Source organism: Canis lupus, chromosome 13 (assembly GCF_003254725.2).
Source record: "Canis lupus dingo isolate Sandy chromosome 13, ASM325472v2, whole genome shotgun sequence".
NCBI lineage: Eukaryota > Metazoa > Chordata > Mammalia > Carnivora > Canidae > Canis > Canis lupus.
In genome coordinates, this window is record NC_064255.1 from 60,572,516 (window position 1) to 60,594,379 (window position 21,864).

Genomic DNA, 21,864 nt, shown 5'->3' on the forward strand with positions numbered 1-21,864 from the left:
CTGAAGGAGTAAAGTGTATTAATTCATACGATGACTTCCCAAGAATGGCCACCTTTTGTACTGAGCACTCACTCACTAGTGTGGCAAGATACACCCTCTTCATGCTTACCTACCACATAAATTTGCATGCTTTTGCTCTCATTCTTTTCTTAGAGATGTACAAATGGAATTTATTAGCTTTAAAAGAAAGTGATTGCAAATGAATTAATTTCTCACCAATCCTATCCCAACAGTCCCTATAGAATTTTTTCCACAGCAAATTAGATACCTACTGCTATACAGAGAAAAGATCATATTCCAATAGATCACACAGCTACAGACACCAGTTCTGATAGCTTGGTACACTCAATCATATATGAAAACACATTTCTATTTAAGTAGTAATACTAAAGATGTTAGGATGGTTAATTAAGTCATGTTCATATAGGATGATAAATATACAAATAAAAATTACAATTTCTTCTTATACTATACCAGGACGTGATGTAACAAAAATATATTTGGTTGATACACACACTCCAAAATAAATACTCTTAGGTAATCTGCAGCCTGAAACAAGCCTTCATTTATTGACTACTTACAGTACAGTGATTTCATATCTTAGCTGGTAATCAAAGATGGTTCTGTATTAAGTGAGAGAACACGTCATCTCTCTTCCAGATATCACCTCTCAGAAATCTGGGCTAATTCAATTTTAAGAACTAGAATTGTATCTCCTGGTAACTATGTGGCAGTCGTCACCCTGAGAACAGGAACAAGGCAAAAAAAAGTATACAGGACTTTGATTCTCCTACATAGGTGCACATAAAGTTAGTTTATTAAGGACTACATTTTGAAGCCAGCCATTTTGATCCAGTATTTAAATAACAAGCTGTTTAATATTAAAGCAGAAGATACTGTCACAATGTGACAGAAGTACAGCTTTATCCATAAACCCTTCACACAATTATACATTAAATGCTATTTTTATTTAAGCAAGGCACCCCTACTTGTTCTAAAATATGGGATGTGCTATCCCACTGAGAAAGCAAATGAGGAGACAGATTTTTTTTTTCCTCTCAGGAGCTGGTTTAAATTCAAGTGAAGCCATTAATGTTCTTACCAGTCAGGACTGTTTTGACATGTCACTTCACAGTTTTGAGACTAACAAACACCCTTAAGGTTTACCCAAAATCAAAAAGGGGGGTAAATGTTGAGAGAACTTTCAAGTTGAGACTAGAATTCTCTCCTTAAGGATACAGGCACCGAAGTCAAATGCCTTTCCACAAAGCTTAGAAAGGCAAGATGTTTCTAAAGACATAAAACTGCCAAATCGTTGTCACTTACACTCACTAATCTGTGGTACTTACTTTTTGTTTTGATTCTTTAAATTTCTACCCCTACCTAAGTAATCTAATACGTCTAAAATTAAAACTACTCTGCCAAACCTTAATGGTTCAAAGGTCTGAAACCTTTCCTTGCTTTGGTGAGTATTTGGTTAAAATAAATCAGTATTTCATTCCAGAAAAGTTTTACATCAAAGCCTTAATTCATAGGCAAAAAGACAAAACTTCAAACAGAGTATCTGTAAAATGGGAGAAAGATTTTCAAGCACAGTGCTGAATAAAAATATGTAGTCTTTACATTGGGTAACACATCTCCTATGAAAACAAACTGTTTTATCATATAAAATAAAAACCAGATTTTTAAATCAGATCCTGAACAGAATAAACAAAAATTTAAATTTGTGTTTATTTTGTAATTCCAAACTGAATCTTTCCTTTTCCTTTCTAAACAGTCCACTATGTTATTTGTCTTATAAGAAATTAACCCAAAATCCCCAAATCCATTCTCTAGCAGTTGCTGCTACAAAACTGGAACTTTATATTCCACGTCCAAAAGAGATGTGCAAATGAAATGCTTCTTGCTTCATCCTGAAAATAAAATGAAAAATGTTGCGCATTTACTCAAAATGAAGAAGTGGTGCAAAATAAATAAAGAAAAGAAAAAGTGTTACCATATCATACCCTTTCCCAGACCATTTAGAATTACAAATTTAATAACTTCTTTTTCCTACCCAGCATGGAGCCCAACACAGGGCTTAAACTCTCACCATCGTGAGATTGAGACCTAAACTGAGATCAAGAGTTGGACGTTTACCTGACCTGTCTAAGCCACCAATCGCCCCAATACTTTCTTTTCTGACTCAGTGCAAATCCATTTAGTGACAAATCCATTAAGTTAACATAAAGAAAACTAGTTAGGCATTAGTGTTTATAGCCTGGTATGAAACAGCAGGTTTTCAGAGTTGAGCACAAAATATATTTTACAATAGATTTTAGCTAATATTTAACATGGCAAGATTGTGGGACTCTGTATCAAAAATAGCCTGTGATTGGGGGATCCCTGGGTGGCTCAGTGGTTTAGCGCCTGCCTTTAGCCCAGGGCGCGATCCTGGAGTCCCGGGATCGAGTACCGCGTCAGGCTCCCTGCATGGAGCCTGCTTCTCCCTCTGCCTGTGTTTCTGCCTCTCTCTCTCTATGTCTATTGTGAATAAATAAATAAAATCTTTAAAAAAAAAACAGCCTGTGATAACTACAGTAAAGAAATGCCTCATGTATTTCCAAGAAATAATTACAGTTAATTATCTCAAATGCACCACTACATATAGAAAAATGATTATAATACATTAATGTGGGGAAACAAAAGATACCACATAATAGTCAAGGGAAACGACATCAAGACATTTAGTAGATTTGTCACACGTTAACACAACACTATGAAATCATGTACTTCCTAGAACAGACAACTATTTTCATAACACTTTTTAGGAAGAGACAGTGTAGAGAATTTCAAATGTATCATTTTAAACATTTTAAGATCTTACAATTGACAAGATGTGTTTAAATTTTATAAGGAAAAAAGCCAATAAAAGCACCTTTTCAGATATTAAAGGTAAAAATAATTTTTAGGCACATAGCATGATCACTATTGGGAATGATGCCGAAAGATTCTATACAGGAAAAATACCCAAATACAATCATAATGAATACTATTTCCTAGGAGAGTTTCATTCCTTGTTTTTTTTTTTTTTTTTTTTTAATTTTTATTTATTTATGATAGTCACACAGAGAGAGAGAGAGGCAGAGACACAGGCAGAGGGAGAAGCAGGCTCCATGCACTGGGAACCCGACGTGGGATTCGATCCCGGGTCTCCAGGATCGCGCCCCGGGCCAAAGGCAGGCGCTAAACCGCTGCGCCACCCAGGGATCCCTCATTCCTTATTTTGATACTTCAATTACCTTGATTAATTTGATCATTATTAAGGGGTGCCTGGGTAGTTCAGTCAGCTGAGCATCCGGCTCTTGATCTGGGCTTAGGTCATGATCTCAGGGTCGTGGGATCGAGCTCCACAACAGGCCCTGCACAGCAGAGTCTGCTTGTCCCTTTCCCTCTGTGTCTCACCCTGCATGTACACGCATGAGTACATGCTCTCTCAAATAAATAAATAAAATCTTAAAAAAAAAAAAAAGAATGGCTTCCACCATATTACAAATTTAGTGAGTTAATGCTTAATTTATCAAAATAATTCTCACAATTGTACCTCTTAAATTTACCTTATTATCTGGAGTCCCTGGAAGTCTTATTTTCCCTTTGGACATGAATTCAGGAACAATTCAATATATCTATGGTCTAAGAATGACAAAAGAGGATTTATTTTAAGAAACTGAAAAGGGAGAAATAATACTACAGTCATTTTCTCATAGTTCAAACAGCAACTCAAAACCCTTTGTCCATTACATTTCCTAACTAAAAACAAAAACAAAATTAAAAAGCAAAAAAAAAAAATCCTACCTCTGTACAGAAATATGAAGGACAATTAGCAAATGCTTTTCATTACAATATAGTATCTTGCCCTTTTTACAGTTAATTTTAGTAGTATTAACAGAGCACTTTTCCCAAGGAAAAAGTCGAGGCAAACTCCAAAACAGAAAAAGCCATTTGTAAGCAAAAACAGAAGTAAAAAAATGACCATAAAAACCATGGGCAGCACTTACGAACATGGGACCGATCCTTGAGCATAGCTGCAACAGCATCCTCATGGGTATCGAAGTGCACATCAGCTTCTCCAGTGGCCTTCCCATTAGAACTGTATTCCATGGTGATTCTAACAGGCTTCAGTGGAGCAAAGAACTAAATGATAAACAAAAGCAACAGAATGGTAAGAGGCCGAATTTCTAGCAGTCTAAGGCTCCGCATTTTTCTTTCAGAATCTGATTCATAGACTCAAGAAATTTGTTTTTAGAAAATCTCTTTAAGTAACACAGTAGTTACATTACATATCTACCATCTCTCCCGGCCTTTCTGATCCTCTTAGAACTCAAGGTTACATATCAAATATCTGTCCACAGAAAACTTAAATATAAGTACAATAACACAAGAATTCTCAAACTTTCTTATGCCAATAAGGATTGCTTTTATCACTCCTCCCAAACACATCCTCTCCTTGTATCTAAAGAGTGCTCATCAAATAAACTACATGTCTTTTTTTTTTTTAAGATTCTTTTTTTATTTATTAATGACAGACACAGAGAGAGAGGCAGAGACATAGGCAGAGGGAGAAGCAGGCTCCATGCAGGGAGCCTGATGTGGGACTCGATCCCAGGATTGGTCTCCAGGATCACGCCCTGGGCCGAAGGCAGGCGCCAAACCGTTGAGCCACCCAGGGATCCCCAAACTACATGTCTTAATAAGTCACTTTTACTATTTTTTAAATCAGGTATGTACCTATTCCCCGGTTTTTTACCAGCACTACATTGAGAGCTACCACACTGAGTGGTTATCATTTCAAACCAAAGCAACAGAATGTAATGCTTTAATGACACTTTTTGACCTTTGTCTGGTTCAAGATATGATTCCTATCAGGCTTTTTGAAGCAATGAAGACAACTTTGAGGCCCCACTACTAACTGAAGACTCTAGGTTTGGATCTACATTAAGTATATGTACTCAAATTCATGAAGTCAACATGGCTACTGTTGTTTTCCTTTCTTTTCATATATAGTGGGTCATAAAATAAAAATATTTTTAAAATTCCTTTTCTCAAATATCACGGAATCCTGATGAAGAAGTCTACATGCATCTAAGCATTTAGGAGCACTGGGATTCTTATTTAGTGTATAACTCCTCTGTGACAAATTCCCTGAGTCTGTTTCCTAAACTCAAAAATAAGTAAGTTGAAATAGTTTAGAGAAAAACCAAACTTTTCTACTTTGAATACTAAAGCTACACCATATTATTCTGTATTTACAAAATCCTCTATCATTATACATTTGACCTTTAAATGTAATAAAATCCACACTTCTCAGCTGAAGAAAATAAAACAAGCTTCCATAACCAAGGAGATGGCACCTTACTGTCCAGGGAGAGTTCAGAAATAGGGTATTTTCTTCTGTATCTTTCCCAAATTAATGTAAGTTCAATCTTAGAATTTTTGTTCAAACCTATTCAGATTGGATATCTTACTGCCACACACATTTATAATGTCTTGGGCATTAGCTTGGAAAGGCAATCCTCTCATGTGGACAAAATGTAGTGAAGATGTAGCTCCAAAATCAACAGCCTCTGGAAGCTTTTCTGACATCTCCTTAGGCAATTCTGAGAAGTGGAACAAAAAGCACTGTCAGTAACACAAGAGCTTCAGAGTTATTAACAGATTATAATTATGTATGACCTTTATGTCAAAATCCTCAATTCTTCGTGAACCAGTAAGGAAGAAGGGCTTTAATTTTAAAAGCAAAAATGGTCTGAAATTTCTGCCACCTAACAGGTATCACCTGAACACCCATTAAGATTTAGTGCGAAGATTTAGTGCATCAAACCATTACCAGATTACAAAAAAAAAAAAACACACAAACAGATCTTTCTATAAGAACAGAGAGAAGGAAAAATGATTATCAATGGAAAAATAAAAGGCAGAAGAAACTTTCTGGGTGCCTATAGGCACTTAAAAAAAAAAGAAGAAATATGATAATGGGAGTTTAAAGATTCATTTATTGAGAGACAGAGAGTGTGCACGCACACAACAGCTAGGGGAGGGGCAGAGGGAAAGAGAATCCTGAAGTAGACTCCCTGCTGAGCTCAGAGCCCAACTCAGGGCTCAGTCCAGGACCCCCAGGTCATGACTTAAGCAGAAATCAAGTGTCTGTCACTCAACCAGCTGAGTCATCTAGGCTCCCCACCATGGCATGGGTTTAAAAAGGTTTTATCAAACTTCAAAGATTCTACATGTTACTTTGGGCTTAGGAATCAGAGGAATTATTAAATAGATCTTTTTTTTTTTTTTTTACCTTAGTTTAAAGGCTGACTTTTTATATCCTTTTATTATATTTGTGCCACCCAGCTTTTTATATGAAATCCAACAAAAATGATTATATAAAACAAACTTTATGAAATAACTAAGGCCTCCTCCTTATATTCAAAGTACTTAACTACACTCAAAGACAGAGAAATCTTCCAACTCAATAACCTGGTCCTATAATCTAATAATTTCAACAACACGGTCATAAAAAATATTTTAAATATCAAAACATACAAGATAGACCCAATAAGTCTCAACAATGCAGGTCCTTACCTATTTCCTTCTCACTTTCAAAAGCTGTCATGGGTCGAATATCCTCATTTACTTCATGTTCTTCAAAGGCCATTTCTGGCTCAGTTATATACTTAGCAGTAGGAGAAGATGCCATTTTCTTTCCCTTATGAGAACCAACATGTGTTCGGACTTCATTCCTTCTGCTTGGAAATATCTCTATATACCTATGTCAAAGCAAAAGTGAACAGGCACAAACAATGCAAAGTAACTTTACACTGAACTCATTTAAAATAAAACATGCATACAGAATATTCCCAATAGCTTATGAAACACAAGTGTCCAAAGATAACAAATGACGGAAAAAGTAAAACTAGATATACATACATATTAGGCCATGAAAAGTACTCTTAAGAGAACATGTCATCAATGTAATCTTCCCCACATCCCCACTCAAGATAACAGCTTTCTTCATATATAATTTAAAAGTATTTTCTATTGTTTTGCTTCATGAGAACAGCTATGCAAAGATTGTGTATATCAAAATAATCTGGTAGAAGGGTTTTTTTACAGTTGGTTAACAATCTTTTGAAGCCTTACAAGTCAATTCTGTAAAAATTAGTGTCTGTATAAGATATTAAAAGTCATAGTATATGAAGAGCTAATACCCTCCAGAACTTCAATAAGATGCCAACGAGAATGCATGAACTAAATGTCAGTTCTGACTTGCTATCTGCTTGGCAGGAGGATTATCTATTAAATCTAAGCTTCTGAAACCAATTTTTTTTCTCAATACTGCTTTTCCAAATTAGGTTAAGCTTGAGTTGCAAAAATCATTTGTATTTATATAGATATATAAAGATTAGATAGGCACCACTTCTTAATGTATTGAAGAGATTTATACACTGCCATAATGTTCCCACATAAAAAGATAAAAGTGATGTATTTGTTCTAAGACGTATTAAAGAAAATATGAAGAGTACTGAAAGAAAATGGGAGTAGAGGGTTGTTTGCATACACATTTTATTTTAAAAAATTACTAAAGACCTCTGAATCAGGGAATCCCTGGGTGGCTCAGTTCTTTAACACCTGCCTTCAGCCCAGGGCATGATCCTGGAGACCCAGGATCAAGTCCCACATCAGGCTCCCTGCATGGAGCCTGCTTCTTCCTCTGCCTATGTCTCTGCCTCTGTCTCTCTCCTCTGTGTCCTTCATGAATAAATAAAATCTTTAAAAAAAAAAAAAAAAAAAAAGACCTCTGAATCAATTCTATACACAGATCTTGAAAGACATGGCTTTAAAATGGCTTTTTAATTTTTAAAACTTCAATGAAGCCAAGTAAAACAGCCAGAAAGCAGCAAAATAGCAATCTGAAATTTGACACTTTTGAGTACTCTTCCAAATTTGACACAAATGAACCCATCCATCACTACATGCATCCTAATGTGATGTGATATGTAGTATACAGCAATATCTATAATGTATCCATACCAAAATGTTAACCTGAATCAATTCAAGACTAGCTTTAACTTCCAGTTTTCTGGGACATCTGGGTGGCTCAGCAGTTGAGCATCTACCTTTGGCTCAGGGCTTGATCCCAGACTTCCAGAATAGAGTCCCACACCAGGTTCCCTGCATGGAGCCTGCTTCTCCCTCTGCCTATGTCTCTGCCTCTCTCTCTCTGTCTCTCATGAATAAATAAATGAAATCTTTAAAAAAAAAAAATTCCAGTTTTCAGGAAATAACTGAAGATACAAAGGAACAAAGTGACACCAGGAAGAAGCATAAGATCAATATAAAACATGAGACAGGGGATGCCTGGGTGGCTCAGTCTGCCTTCATGCCTTAGGTCATGATCCCAGGGTCCTGGGATTGAGCCCCGTATCAGGCTCCTTGGCAAGGAATCTGCTTCTCTCTCCAACCTTCACCTTGTTCATGCTCTTTTACTCGCTTTCTCACTTTCTCTCAAATAAATAAAAATAAAAATGTTAAAAAAAAAAAAAAGAGAGAAAAAGAGATTGTACAGGATGATTGACTCAGTATCTCCAAAAGTTAATTATATGTAAAAAGGGGAAGGGAGGGGCACCTGGGAGGCTCAGTCAAACGGCTATCTTTGGCTCAGGTCATGATCCCAGGGCCCTGAAATCAAGCCCCATATCAGGCTCCCTGCTCAATGAGAGCCTGCTTCTCCCTCTCCTGCCCTCCTTGCTTGTGCTGTCAGATAAATAAAAATCCTCAAAAACTAATTAATTAATTAATTAAAATAAATTACAAGGGAAAGGGAATAAAAATATGAAGGAGAAGGGGACTTGCTCTAGTTTAAGAGAACTGCAGACATAACAATCAAATGCAACGTGTGGACCATATCCAGATTCTGGTAACTAAAAGGAAAAAAAAAACCAACTCTGAAAAGACATTTTTGGTTTAAATGGGAAAATGTGGTAATAAATATATATTTATTACGATAATAAATTCCTGCTAATTTTGTTAGTCATGACAATATTAGGATCGCATGAGAAAATGTTTTTTAAAGATGCATACTGAAAAAAAACAGATGCAGCAAATATAACAAATGTTAATAATTTGTTAATCCTAAGTGATGGGCACTTAGCAGATCATACTATTCTACTTTTCTGTGATTAGATAATTTTACAGTTATATAACAGTGCATTCATCAAAATGACCCAATGTAGGATACTTCACATTATTAGAATCTGCTTCACTCACCTGTTACCAATTTCTTCCCTATGTTTCAATAGGGCTTGGTTAGCCATTTCTGGTTCTTCAAACTGCACATAGGCTTCTCCTGTTTTTCTTCTCCCTCTGTAATCCATGACAAAAGTGATGTCTACTATATTCAGTCCTATGACACCAAAAAAATTATTATGAATTAGTGCTGCTAAAAGGAGCCTTTCTTATCCTTAGGAATAATACATTCATTCACATAGTAGTAATTTTTAAAATCTTATCAGTAAAATTTTATGTCTGTTTGCTAGTCGGATACATGCCTAATGGGAAGAAAATTATTATGTGGCAAAGCCAGTAACACCTACACATTTGTATTTCCAGAATATTTAGGATCCATGCAATCCATCTAAAACACACAATCGGGGATTCCTGGGTGGCTCAGCGGTTTAGTGCCTGCCTTTGGCCCGGGGCGTGATCCTGGGGTTCCAGGATCAAGTCCCATGTCGGGCTCCTTGCGTGGACCCTGCCTTTCCCTCTGCCTGTGTCTCTGCCTCTCTCTGTCTCTCGTGAATAAATAAATAAAATCTTAAAAAAAAAAAAAGAGAGAGATGATAATGCTTTTAAACCATAGAAATTGTTATTGTTTTAGACAAATACAGCCATGCTTATGAGGTTATATTCCTCAACAGTAAAATAAACCTGCATGAAATAATTTTGAAATGTGACATTCTCCTAAGATCAGCAGAATAGGTCAAAACACTTATATAAACACTGAATACCCAAGTAAAAATTTCTCCCCTAAAGAACCTAATATAACTTCATGCAGTTATCTAGAAAAAAGGTTCATCTAAGACATAAAATGAAACAATAAGGAAAAGAAAAATGAGGCCCCAAACAGGATATAACTGAAAAAGTACCTGCAAAGAAGTCTACAATGTCTTTCTCATTGCAGCTATAAGGAAGTCCTCTCAAACGAACCACACCATCATTTACCACAGGTGAAGATTTGACCTGCAGGCTCTTCATTAAGGCATCCACATCTTCATTGTTTATCTCATACACTACAAAGAAAAACACACAAAAATTACAGAAACTTACAAAGCAAAGGAAGACACTAAAAAAAAAAAAAAAAAATCACACTTGGTGAGTTATCTTAGAATAAAAACTAGTATTTTTAACCTTTGTGTACTTCTCTGGAGAAAATAACAAATGACATTTACTGAATATGAATATTTACTGTGTGCCAGCTGTGACTTAAGCATCCCAACTTGTGAGGTAAACTTGGTCAACATCCTCATTTTTATAGGTAAGAAACTGAGATTACCTCAGTGTTTCATTTTCATATCCTATAAAAGGGTGTATTCATAATATCTACTTCATTATTGCTAAGGATCAAACGAAACTGCCTTAGAAAGTACAGGCTAAAGTACTGATCACACAAAGCCAGAATATGACTTCACATACCTTCCACATATCGTTGTCCCATGTACATGCGATGCTTTTCTAAGGCTTTTTGCACATCCTGCTCTGACTCCATTTCAATTAAGGCATCACCTCTTCTTTTCCCATCTCTATTTAAGAGGAAGTGTATTCCATTCTCACCATTGCGGATTCTGCAGTCTAAAAATACGTGAGTAAAATCAAAACCAGAAACCAAACTTTTAACTCAATTATACAAGTCGCTAGAATGGAATCTTCCAATTCCAACAACAAAGCAGGAACCAAAATGTCTATCATATTCCTTATAGAAACCCCCGTCACTGAAGACATCCAAATACTAATGAGGCAATAGTCTATAAAATTTTACTTGAAAAAGATAAGCAAACCTTAGCACATAAGTTTATGACCTCCTGATCATTAAAATAGCAAACAGGCTCAACATAGAATATATTATGTCCTTCTCAATGCTTCTATAATCAGTTTCAAATCACATAAAGAATTAAAATATGGTTAAGTTTACACATGTTTTCTTCTGTTATAATCATAAGAACTTCAAAATAAATCCTGTAATAATAATTTTGTTACCATAATTGAACTTTGCCCCTTTTTCATTACCAAAGAAAGATCCTCACACTGCATACTTCTAATGGCAGCAAATTGAAGATGTAAAGAGCCTCATAAAATACTTGACCCACACAATGCTATGCACATTAAGGTACTCTATATTATTACATCATTTTACAATATTTAAAGTGGCATCTTCTAAAAGCCTTTTTTCGAGGGGGCACCTAGGTGGCTTAGTCAGTTAGGCATCTGATCTCAGCTCAAGTCATGATCTCAGGGTCCTGGGATTGAGCCCCAAGCTGGGTTCTGGGCTGAGTAGGGAGTCTGCTTATCCCTCCATGTCTTGCTCTCTCTCAAATAAAATATTAAAAAATAAATAATTAAATAAATAAAGCCCTTAAAATTTTTTATTTTGTTTGAGGGCGAGAAAGCACAAGCTAGGAGAAGCAGAGGAAGGGAATCCTCAGGCCAACTCTCCACTGAGCACCAAGCCAGTCAGTCGCAGGGCTCAATCCCAGGACTCTAAGATCATGACCTGAGCTGAAATTGAGAGTCAGACGCTTAACAGACTGAGTCACTCAGATGCCGCTTTCTAAAACCCTTTTAAAAGGAAAGTTAAAAATCATAGTCAGGTACAGAACTTAGAAACCAGTCACAGATATGTAAACATTCCAAAAATGTTACTAAGGAAATTATGCCACTTGACACTAAGTGATCTTGTATTCTAAATGCATGTATTACATAAAGAGCTACACTTAACTGGTTTTGCTTTTTGATAGGTAAATACTAAAACTTCAGAGGAAAAAAAAAAAAACTGGTTTCTACCGTGCAGTTTTAACATTACACTTTTGTATTGCATTTAAAATCTTTACATCTGGTATATGCCACAAATGGTACACATGATGTCAGTTGGTATGCACATACAACCACTCAGAACTAGACAACTTGCCAACCACCAAATAAGATGTCTACAGTATAGTTTAACTCGGTTTCCATGAGACTACTTTTTTACTCAGACAAAATTATATATTCCAAACATACATAAAAGGTACCTGAGAAAAAGTTAACCACATCTTCTATAGTGCACGACCACGGTAATCCTTGAGCTCGAATGAGATAAACATCATCTACTTCTTCTCCTAACTTGGAGGAAGCCAATTCATACTCAGGTAGAGGTGGAATGTCTTCCAGGTAGGTAGTTTTGGACTCCTTCCAAGAGAGATAAAGAAATGTAAAAATGCTGCTCTGACCATCTCACTTAGAAAATGTTTATTTCTGCAAACTAATGCTCTGGATGTTATCCTTAGGAGACAGTTACTATTTCAGAGGCGAGAAGTAAACTTCACCAGTGTAACTCATCCTTTTTTGGCATAAATTGTACATTCTAAAGCAACAAGCAGGTAGCAACAAATCCCAATGATTTGGCGGGACATAAATTTTATCCAGGGCTTCTTTTTAAATTCATCAGTCCCAAATTACACCTAATAATAGTGTTTAAGTTAAAGCAGAACAAGAAGGGTCTCTTCAATTTGACAAATATGAGTGCCTCCTATATACCATGTGCCATATTAGGCCCTCATCTCAAAGAGCTTACAATCTAGACTAAGACAAGCATTACAAGACAGGATGCTTTAAGTACTACAGTCAAGATACAGAGTATTATAGGAATTCAAAACAGAACACTAAAAGAATCAAGTCATCATAAAAGATGGGCCTCAAAGGAAGGACAGAATTTTGACAGCAATATATAAATGATAGGGCACTCCAGCTTGAGAGGTGAGAGGAAGAGGCAGTATGAACAAAAGCCCATTTGCAAAACAGCAATAATCCCATTTGGCTAAACTTCAGGGTATAATTAGGAGCCAGAGAAGATGAGCTGGCAAAAGGAACTTGGTATCATACAACAGAGAGGCTTGAGTGTCAAGCTCAATGTGTCCCCTCAACCTGGCAAAATAGAGTTAATAAAAGGCATTTACCAGTAGGTAAAACTACAAGAGAGCAGGATGCATGGACCGACTAATCTGTCAACTGGTAAGTCAGACCAACTAAATAAGGGAAAGATCCTAAGAGGTGACAGCAGTAGTGTGTTAAGGTAACAGGCGCCTGAGACATGCCTAAAGAACTCTATTTTACAAGACCTAGAAAAAACTGGAATTTACTAAGATTTCAATAAGCACTACAAAAAAAACCAGGATTGACAGTGAAGAAGTCTTACAACTTGCGCTCTCCTGGGCTAACAAGAGAGATGTTCCTTCGTCCCATTCCATGATTTACCTTGAGGCTTAAGCCTACCTGCGAGGAGTCAATGATCGATGTAAACCTCTAGCGGATGTCTTTCTACGTATCTAATAAAAATGCAACAAACACACTTACTAATGTGGAAAGACAACTCAACTTTAAATCAGGTGGCTTGCCAATCTATCGCTCTAAGAAGATACTTCACTCCTTTGTAGGTTCCCAGTCATTTTCATGAAGACTTACATATAATTTTAAAACTTATTTTTTTTTAATTTTCTTATTTATTGATGATAGTCACCGAGAGAGAGAGAGAGAGAGAGAGAGAGGCAGAGACACAGGCAGAGGGAGAAGCAGGCTCCATGCACCGGGAGCCCGACGTGGGACTCGATCCCGGGTCTCCAGGATCGCGCCCTGGGCCAAAGGCAGGTGCCAAACCGCTGCGCCACGCAGGGATCCCCTATAATTCTAAAAATCAAGGATAAATGCAAGCAGTGCGTTAACAGCAGTCGAGAGATTCAACAGATATCATCAGAGCCAATTCCATAGAAAATAACCGAGAGAGTAGCTAGTTCACAAAAGCTTATTAGAGATGGGGGGGGGGGGTGTTTGTTGTTGTTTGTTTGTTTGTTTGTTTTCAGTAAAGGCAATATTCCCCGTTGTCCCGGAATTCCGTAAGCCCCCCAAGCCTTTACCGAAAAGGGCGGCACCAGTATTGGGCCAGAATCCGAGTCAATCGGCTCCGGCAGTGGCCGGCAGAAGCCGGGCCGCGCTCGTGACCCCCCGGTCGCCCTGAGCTCAAGGAGAAGCGCGCGTGGACTCAAAGGCAAGTGGGGCCCAAGGTGTCAGGGGCTCCGCCGGCGCGCACGCGAGCTGCTAGCGGAGAAGAGGGCCTCCCCCGGGGCGCCGGCATCTGCCATCGGGGCCCCCGAGGGACACGCGGGCCGAGCGCGGAGACGGCGCAGGCTCGTCCGCGCCCGGGGCAGGTGGAGGCGCGGCGGTGACCTTCAGGAGCGGCCCGCGAGCGCTCCGGGACCGGCCTCGCGACAGCCCAGCGGCCGGCGGGAGCCAGGGCCCCGGCACCCAGGCCGGCCGCACGCAACGAGGAGGGCCCCGGGGCCCGGGGGGGGTGCGCGGCGCGAGGCGCAGGCGGCCGGGGAGGTCCCGCGCGGCCCCGGGCGCCCCCGTACCTGGCTGTAGGTCCGCGCCGGGCCCGCGGCCGCCGCCAGCGACTGCGGCAGCAGCGGGGCCCGCAGCGCCGGGTAGGAGGCCGCGGCGGCGGCGGCGGCGGCGGCGGCGGCGGAGGGGGCCGCGGGGGGAGGCCCCGCCAGTCTCCCGGCGGGCGCAGGCCCGGCCTGGAGGCCCCGCGCGTGAGAGGCGGCGGCCGCGGCGGCCCCGAGCAGCAGCAGCAGGCGGCGGCGGCCCGAGACGCCCGACGGGAAGGAGCCGGCGGCCGAGTAGAAGGGCAGGCAGGCGGCGCCGGTGCGTCGGCAGCTGCTGCAGTTGCAGCCGCAGCCGCGGAGCAGCGCCCCGAGCACCCAGCGCGTCCCGGCCATGGACTCCGGAGGCGGCGCGGGGCCCGGAGGCGGCGGCGGCGGCGGCGGCGGCCGCGGCGCGAGCGGGGCGGGGGTGGACTCCAGGGCGGGGGAGGGGGCCCGGCACATGCGCCGCCGGCAGCCGGGCCGCGGCCGCGGGAGGAGGCGAGGGCAGGCGCTGCTCCGCCCGGTCTCCGCCCTCGGGGCGGGGCTGCCGGCGGGCGGGGGGGGCGGGGGGCGCCGCTCGTCTTCCCCCGGCAGGAAACTGAGGCCCTGAGGGGCCCGGGGCGGGGGCGGGGCGGGGCGGGGCGGGGCGCGCCGGGGGCAGCGACGCGGGCGCCGTCCCGTGAGGCGCGGAAGGGCGGGCTGTGGAGGCGGCGCGGCCCTCGGCCTCGGGAGGCTGGACGGCGGACGCGGACTCGAGACCTGTGGGGAGGCCGCCTCTCTTTGTTTTAAGGTGAAATACAGACTTCTTTTTTTTTATTTATTTATTTATTTATTTTTTTTTTTTTTTTTTTTTTTTTTTTTTTTCTGAAACACAGACTTCTATGCTGACTCCGCGTGCAGCAAAAAATAAAGCCTCCTCCGGTAAGTTAGTGTGTTCGCGAGTTTTGCAGAAAGACCGGTTGTGCAGTTTTCCTCTTTCTGAGAGCAGGATCCGTCTCCGATGAATAAGCAAAAAACGGAGCGCTGAGGGGGAAGATAGGACAAGCTGAAAATTCTAAGACTTTTTATTTTATTCTTATTTTTTTTAATTTATTTTTTATTGGTGTTCAGTTCACCAACATACAGAATAACCCCCAGTGCCCGTCACGCATTCACTCCCACCCCCCGTCTAAAACTTCTTATTCATGAAAATTTCGAAGTGCCGTGAAGTCCTAGAGTTTCAGAAATCATCGTTTTTCTGTCTCGTATCCGTCACCACCATCACCACCCCGCAAACACTTTTCTCTTTTTTTTTTCTCATTAAACTTTTGTTTTAATGGGTCTCGAAATTCCGTGACAGATTTTTGGTCAAGTGGTTTCCATTAAAAAGTACCGATTTTAAAAACTAATGACTTAAAACTGCCACACACGCACAAGAGAAAACAAACAAACAAACAAACAAAAAACATGGTCCACATGCTGCAATATTTTAAAGCAAATCCCAAATATCACGTCAGTCATCCTTTCACTGTCATCCTAAACTGATCAGGACTTAAAAAAAAAACACAAAAACACCACGATGATTCTTGGATTAACTGTTCTGAAGTATTCAAGAAGATTGTTTAAAATTTGAGTTGTTTACTCTGGCCTACTTTTATTAAAAGGAAAGCTCAGGGGTTCCTTGGGGGCGCAGCGGTTTAGCACCTGCCTTTGGCCCAGGGCGTGATCCTGGAGACCTGGGATCGAGTCCTGCCTCCGGCTCCCTGCATGGAGCCTGCTTCTCCCTCTGCCTCTGTCTCTGCCTCTCTCTCTCTCTCTCTCTCTGTGTGACTATCACAAATAAATAAAAATTTAAAAAATAAAATAAAATAAAAGGAAAGCTCAGTATTTCCCAGAAAACCCTTTCCCCACCAAAAAAGAAAAGAACAGGGGAAAAAAATAAATAAATAAAACCTGATTAACTTGGCTCTATGGATTTAGAGTATCCAAGAAAAGACTTCCTCATCTGCAAGATTTAGGAATCCTAGAGATTTTTTTTCTTAACTCTCCGTTTCAAGCAGGAAAATGGGTTAGCCCGTCATAACGGATTATCACTATAAATCATAATCTGTGAATGTGCTAGAGATTCTGCCCATATGTACCCTTGCCTTCATTTTCGTAATAGCTGAAGCCATCATCCGTAATATGCAAATCTGAATGGATTAGCAACCTAAATACATAGAATGAAATCTTGCGGATTATAATCAGGAGTCTACACCAAAGCATTAAAATAGGAAGCTTCAATTTTTTACCTAGAGGAAGTTGGGAGAATATAAAGGGAAAAAAGAAACTAATTTTGGACAATTACCCATTTACCTAAAACATTTATTTATTCAGTGCTCTTTGTGTTCCAGGCATGATGCTATGCCCTGTCCAGTCAAGTATAATAACAGGCTTACAGACCAAATATCAAAGTGATGTTTAGATTTACATATGTCTAGATTATAGAACGAGAAGAACTAGTTTTTTAAATTAAAACTAATAACTTATGAAAAGGTTTTAAAAGTTGTATTAAATATTATTTTAACCCAAACAAGTACAGCTCTGTTTACTAGGGCTAGTTAAACTTTTATTATGGAAACAAAAAGATTCTTGGACAAAAAAATTTGGAGAGACTGGGGTGGTGACAATAGAGATGAAGAGGGAAGATTGAGATTTTAGGAAGTGAAATCAATAGGATTTGAGGCCAGATTAGAGAGGTAGTGTTTTCTGTAATTGTGTTATTTGGAGTTGGGAGAGCTGGATGGGGATGACTTTTCATCCCTGGGAAAGTTTAGAGATTAGAAATATTGGAAGCCAACGAACCCCATTTTCCGTTAAGCCAGAGAAGACTGTCCTGGAAATATTTGCTTGGGAGTTGTCAGTATAACCGAAGCTGCTGGTTTGGATGAGATTGCTAGGACCAAGGTTAGAGTGAAAAGGCCTAGAAACAAGTGAGGTGCTACAACAACGAATGCTCTGTAGAGGAAAATGAACTTGCAAGAAGAGCGAGAAGGATCAGTAAGAGAATTAAGAGCAGATTAATGAAAGCCAACAGTGTTTCTCCGGAAGGAGGTAGGGAGTATCTACCAGTGTCAAGTCCTTACTAAGATCATTACTTACTTGTCAAGTGAGAGGAGAATAGGAGAAAGCGTCTTGGATTTAGTGACATGGGAAGCCTTCAGTAATCTTGTCTACAGTCGTCTGGGGTAGTGGTAGCAGAGGCCACAATAAAGCAGGGGTGAGGAAATGGAGATAGAAGTGCAAAATAAGTTTGATTTTGTAGGTGAGAAAGGGATAAGGCAGTAAGTATATGTCAAAAGTGGATTTTGTTTTGCTTTGTTTGGATTAAATTAGGGTAGATTAGAGCATATTGAGATGATGTTGGGAGAGGATTCAATTACTAAGGATTTAATTGAGTGATCAAGAGAAAATAGACACAATTGATATCTGGGTTGCTAGAAGGGTGAAAGAGGATAGGTATCAAAGCTCAGGTGCAGACATGAGCTCTGTATAGGAGAGAGCTCCACGGTTTCTCTAAGTAACCATAAAGCATATTGCTCTTGTGGTACTTACTACAGTACTGTACAGAGTAGTACTGACAGTGTTAACCTTCTTCTCTGACAAGAATTTATGAGGTTGAGCTAGTCTTAATCGGTAGAAGGAAACACCGGAGATTTGGGAGAAAGTAAGGAGAGGGACTGAGAAAAACAATTCCCATTGCTACCAAAGAATTTTCAAAACAAGTCCTCTTAGCTCTAAATAGCACATTATTGTGAGCTGGGAGAGGACCTGGAAGGATCTGATTGTTCTGATTACTAAGAAAAAAGTGAAGGAACACCTTTTATTGTCAGTGCCCCTCAATTCTTGGAGATGAACATACTTTTCTTCTGATATGCAATGAAGTTGAGTTAATCCTAAAGGTCTCACCCCACAGCCTTCTTTGCATTTGAAAGGAACAAAAAAATCATGAACCATGGATGTCAATAAGCCTAGGGTGGCAAAAGGAAAAGGAATGGAAGTGAAGTACCCTAAAGAAATGGTGCCCATTTGTGTAACCTGTGATTAAGGTGCTATTCATCATCCAAGATTAAAGGAAGAAATTTATTGCATTGAGTAGATGCAAGAGAACTTCAAGAAAGTTACTTCCAAGGAAAGACAAAGAGGTGCTTTTTATCACCACTATCACTGCTTCATTCTTTTATCTGACAAGGAAAATTGATCCACTGTTTTTTGCTGCAGTGATGTGTTTCTTAGGTTAGCTTTGTCAACTGACTTATATTCACTACTAACAAGTCCATACTAACCAGTGTTTATTTCTTTCCCATAATTGCATCTGGAAAATCATTCTGCGAAGGAATATAATGTACCTGTTTATGATCAACACATGACAGACTAATGAACTTCTATATACTGAAGCTTCTTCACTTGTTAAAGTTAGCTTGTTGAAATTTAGGTAGGTCTCTAGGAAAGAGAGTAGCTGATTTGTTATTTATTTTTATTTTTTAAAGATTTTATTTATTTATTCATGAGAATACACAGAGAGGAGAGAGAGAGAGAGGCAGAGACATAGGCAGAGGGAGAAGCAGGCTCCACGCAGGGAGCCCAACGTGGGACTCAATCCAGGGTCTCCAGGATCAGGCCCTGGACTGAAGGCGGTGCTAAACCACTGAGCCACCCAGGCTGCCCACTGATTTGTTATTTAAATTAAATGAAATGTACTATCAAGACATAGTAATATAAATAAAAATAAAAGTATGATTTATATTAATAATAACACATTTTGCCTGTGACAAATATGAACAAGACTGGAAAATATGAACTCTATTCCCGAGGGAATTCTCAGAATTCATTATCAAACATAGTTATTACCAGGAACCAATTTATCCAGATAGATGAGGGGGTCACCAAACTAAATTCTTTGTGAATGCTGAGATGGTACTACTGTGTAAAGCTCACATTGAGGATATTTAGAAAGTGGAATGATGGGCTAGAGCATCCTCTGGCCATATTTACAAAGATAAGGTGGTAATGGTTTTTACTAGTCAGCTAATTAAAAAGTAGTCACTTCAACTAACTTTTCCTTGGAGGGCAGAAGCTAGGGTGCAACCAGAGCCCGAGTCTCTGAACATCAACACAAGATGCAAAGTAACCAAGTAGCCTTTGTTAATAGGCATTATTCCAAATAACTATCTCTTTAAAATAGGTAGTACATGGGGGCGCCTGGGTGGCTAAGTCAGTTCAGTATCCCACTCTTGGTTTTGGCTCAGGTCATGATCCTGCGGTCCTGAGATTGAGCCCCACGCTGGGCTCCCAGGCAGTGTGGAGTCAGCTTCAGATGTTTTCTCCCTCTCCCTCCCCCTCTACTCCTTCCCACTCACTTATCTCTCTCTCTCTCTCTCTCTCTCAAATAAGTAAATAAAATCCTTAAAAACAAATTTAAATAGGTAATATGTGAACATAGTGTCAAAAAAAAGTCAAGCCATGCAAGATTATCCATACACACATGGACACACAAACACAGAGTAAGGTTTGCCTCTTCGCACTGTCCTCCAGTCATTCAGTTCTCAAATATACGGTTCTTGTGTTTCCCTTCAGAGATGGTCGGTGCAGTTTCCTCACTTCTAAATTTGGTAATTCCGCTGTACTTGGGATTTTGACAAGTTTTCCACCTGCTAAGAAAGGGTGTTCTGAAGCCAGTGTATTCCTAAATCGAGAGCTAAAGGAAAAGGAAATGCAAGAGACAAATGAGATCCTTGTCACAAGAAACAAAGGACACAGAAAAAAGCCATGCAAGGAAAAGGTAAATCAGCTACAATGTTTGGAAGAATAATGTTTCTCTCTTTGACAACATTGCTTAATTAGGAAAAACATAAGACTTCAGAGTCATATTCTCAAAAAATTCTAGCTAGGTCACTGTCAAGCTGTGTAATTTGGTCATTACTCAATCTTTGACCTTTTGCTTTCCTAAATTATAAAAATAAAGGTAATATTAACTACCACATTAACTACCACCATGAGGTATCTGGCACTTAGGAAGAACCTGATAAGTGATGTATTTTCATTTTCTTAGGTACTGTTAAAGGAAATGGTTATTGTATTTTGTTTCTTCCCTCTAGTTCTACATCGGCATTTGTTTTTAATTGAAATGTAATTGACATAAAATCACTTCAGTATTTACTTGTGGGTAATGTATCTAAGGATCTAAATTTGTTTTTTAAATTCCAGAATAACTAATGTACAGTGTTATACTAGCTGCAGGTATATGATATAGTGATTCAACAATTCTATGCGTTACTTAGCACTAATCACAGTAAGTGTATCCTTAATCCCCTGCACCTATTTCACCCACCCCCCCGACCCACCTCCTCTCTAGTAACCAGCAGTTTGTTCTCTATAATTAAGAGTTTGGTTTTTTGTTTGCCTTTTTCAGTCAGTTCATTTGTTTTGTTTCTTAAATTCCACATGTGAGTGAAACCATCTTTCTGACTGACTTATTTCACTTAGCATAATACCCTTTAGATCCATCCACATTGCTACAGATAGCAAGATCTCATTCTTTTTTATGGCTGAGTAATATTCCATTGTATATAGTCACCACATCTATCTATTCATCTGTTGATGGGTACTTGAGCTGCTTCCATCTCTCAGCTCTTATGTATAATGCTGCAATAAACATAGGGATGCATGGTTCATATATCTTTTCAAATCAATGTATTCATTTTCTTTGGGTAAATACCTAGTTGTGGAATTACTGGATCACATGGTATTATATTTTTAATTTTTTGAGGAACCTCCATACTGTTTTGCACAGTGGCTGCACCAGTTGTATCTAAGGGTTTAAGGCAGCTTCCTCCCTGGAAAAATAAATTTCCCTGGAACAAACTCTATGGAATTAGAAAACACAGAGCTAAAGGTTAAACTCTAAGAGGGCCATCCAAGTATATCTTAGGGTCTAGGAAGATGTATACCCACTGTTCTGAAGGACATCATGGAAATGAGAATCATCACTGTAAAAAGATCTTGGAAGTATATACTATATTTAGTCTATTTTCCCCATTACATTTTTTAAAGATTTTATTTATTTATTCATGAGAGACACAGAGAGAGGCAGAGACACAGGCAGAGGGAGAGGCAGGCTCCGTGTAGGAAGCGCAATGTGGGACTT

The 21,864-nt window shown here is 39.6% G+C and overlaps 1 protein-coding gene across 2 annotated transcripts; it reads right to left on the reverse strand.

Moving 5' to 3' along the window:
• Positions 1–538: 538 nt before the first annotated feature.
• GRSF1 (G-rich RNA sequence binding factor 1) lies at positions 539–15,106 on the reverse strand. 2 transcript variants are annotated; one of them, XM_035712431.2, is made up of 10 exons: positions 14,688–15,106; positions 12,315–12,471; positions 10,723–10,878; positions 10,176–10,319; positions 9,298–9,433; positions 6,613–6,797; positions 5,515–5,636; positions 4,038–4,173; positions 3,597–3,672; positions 539–1,962 (listed from the first exon to the last, which is right to left on the reverse strand). In XM_035712431.2, exons 1-9 carry the CDS (start codon positions 15,051–15,053, stop codon positions 3,623–3,625), a joined length of 1,452 nt encoding a protein of 483 aa, XP_035568324.1. In that variant the 5' UTR covers positions 15,054–15,106; the 3' UTR covers positions 539–1,962; positions 3,597–3,622. The 2 variants fall into 2 exon arrangements, with proteins under 2 accessions (XP_035568324.1, XP_025291363.1); XM_025435578.3 differs by having other exon boundaries at positions 539–1,913; positions 14,688–15,105.
• Between the last annotated feature and the right edge of the window lie 6,758 nt (positions 15,107–21,864).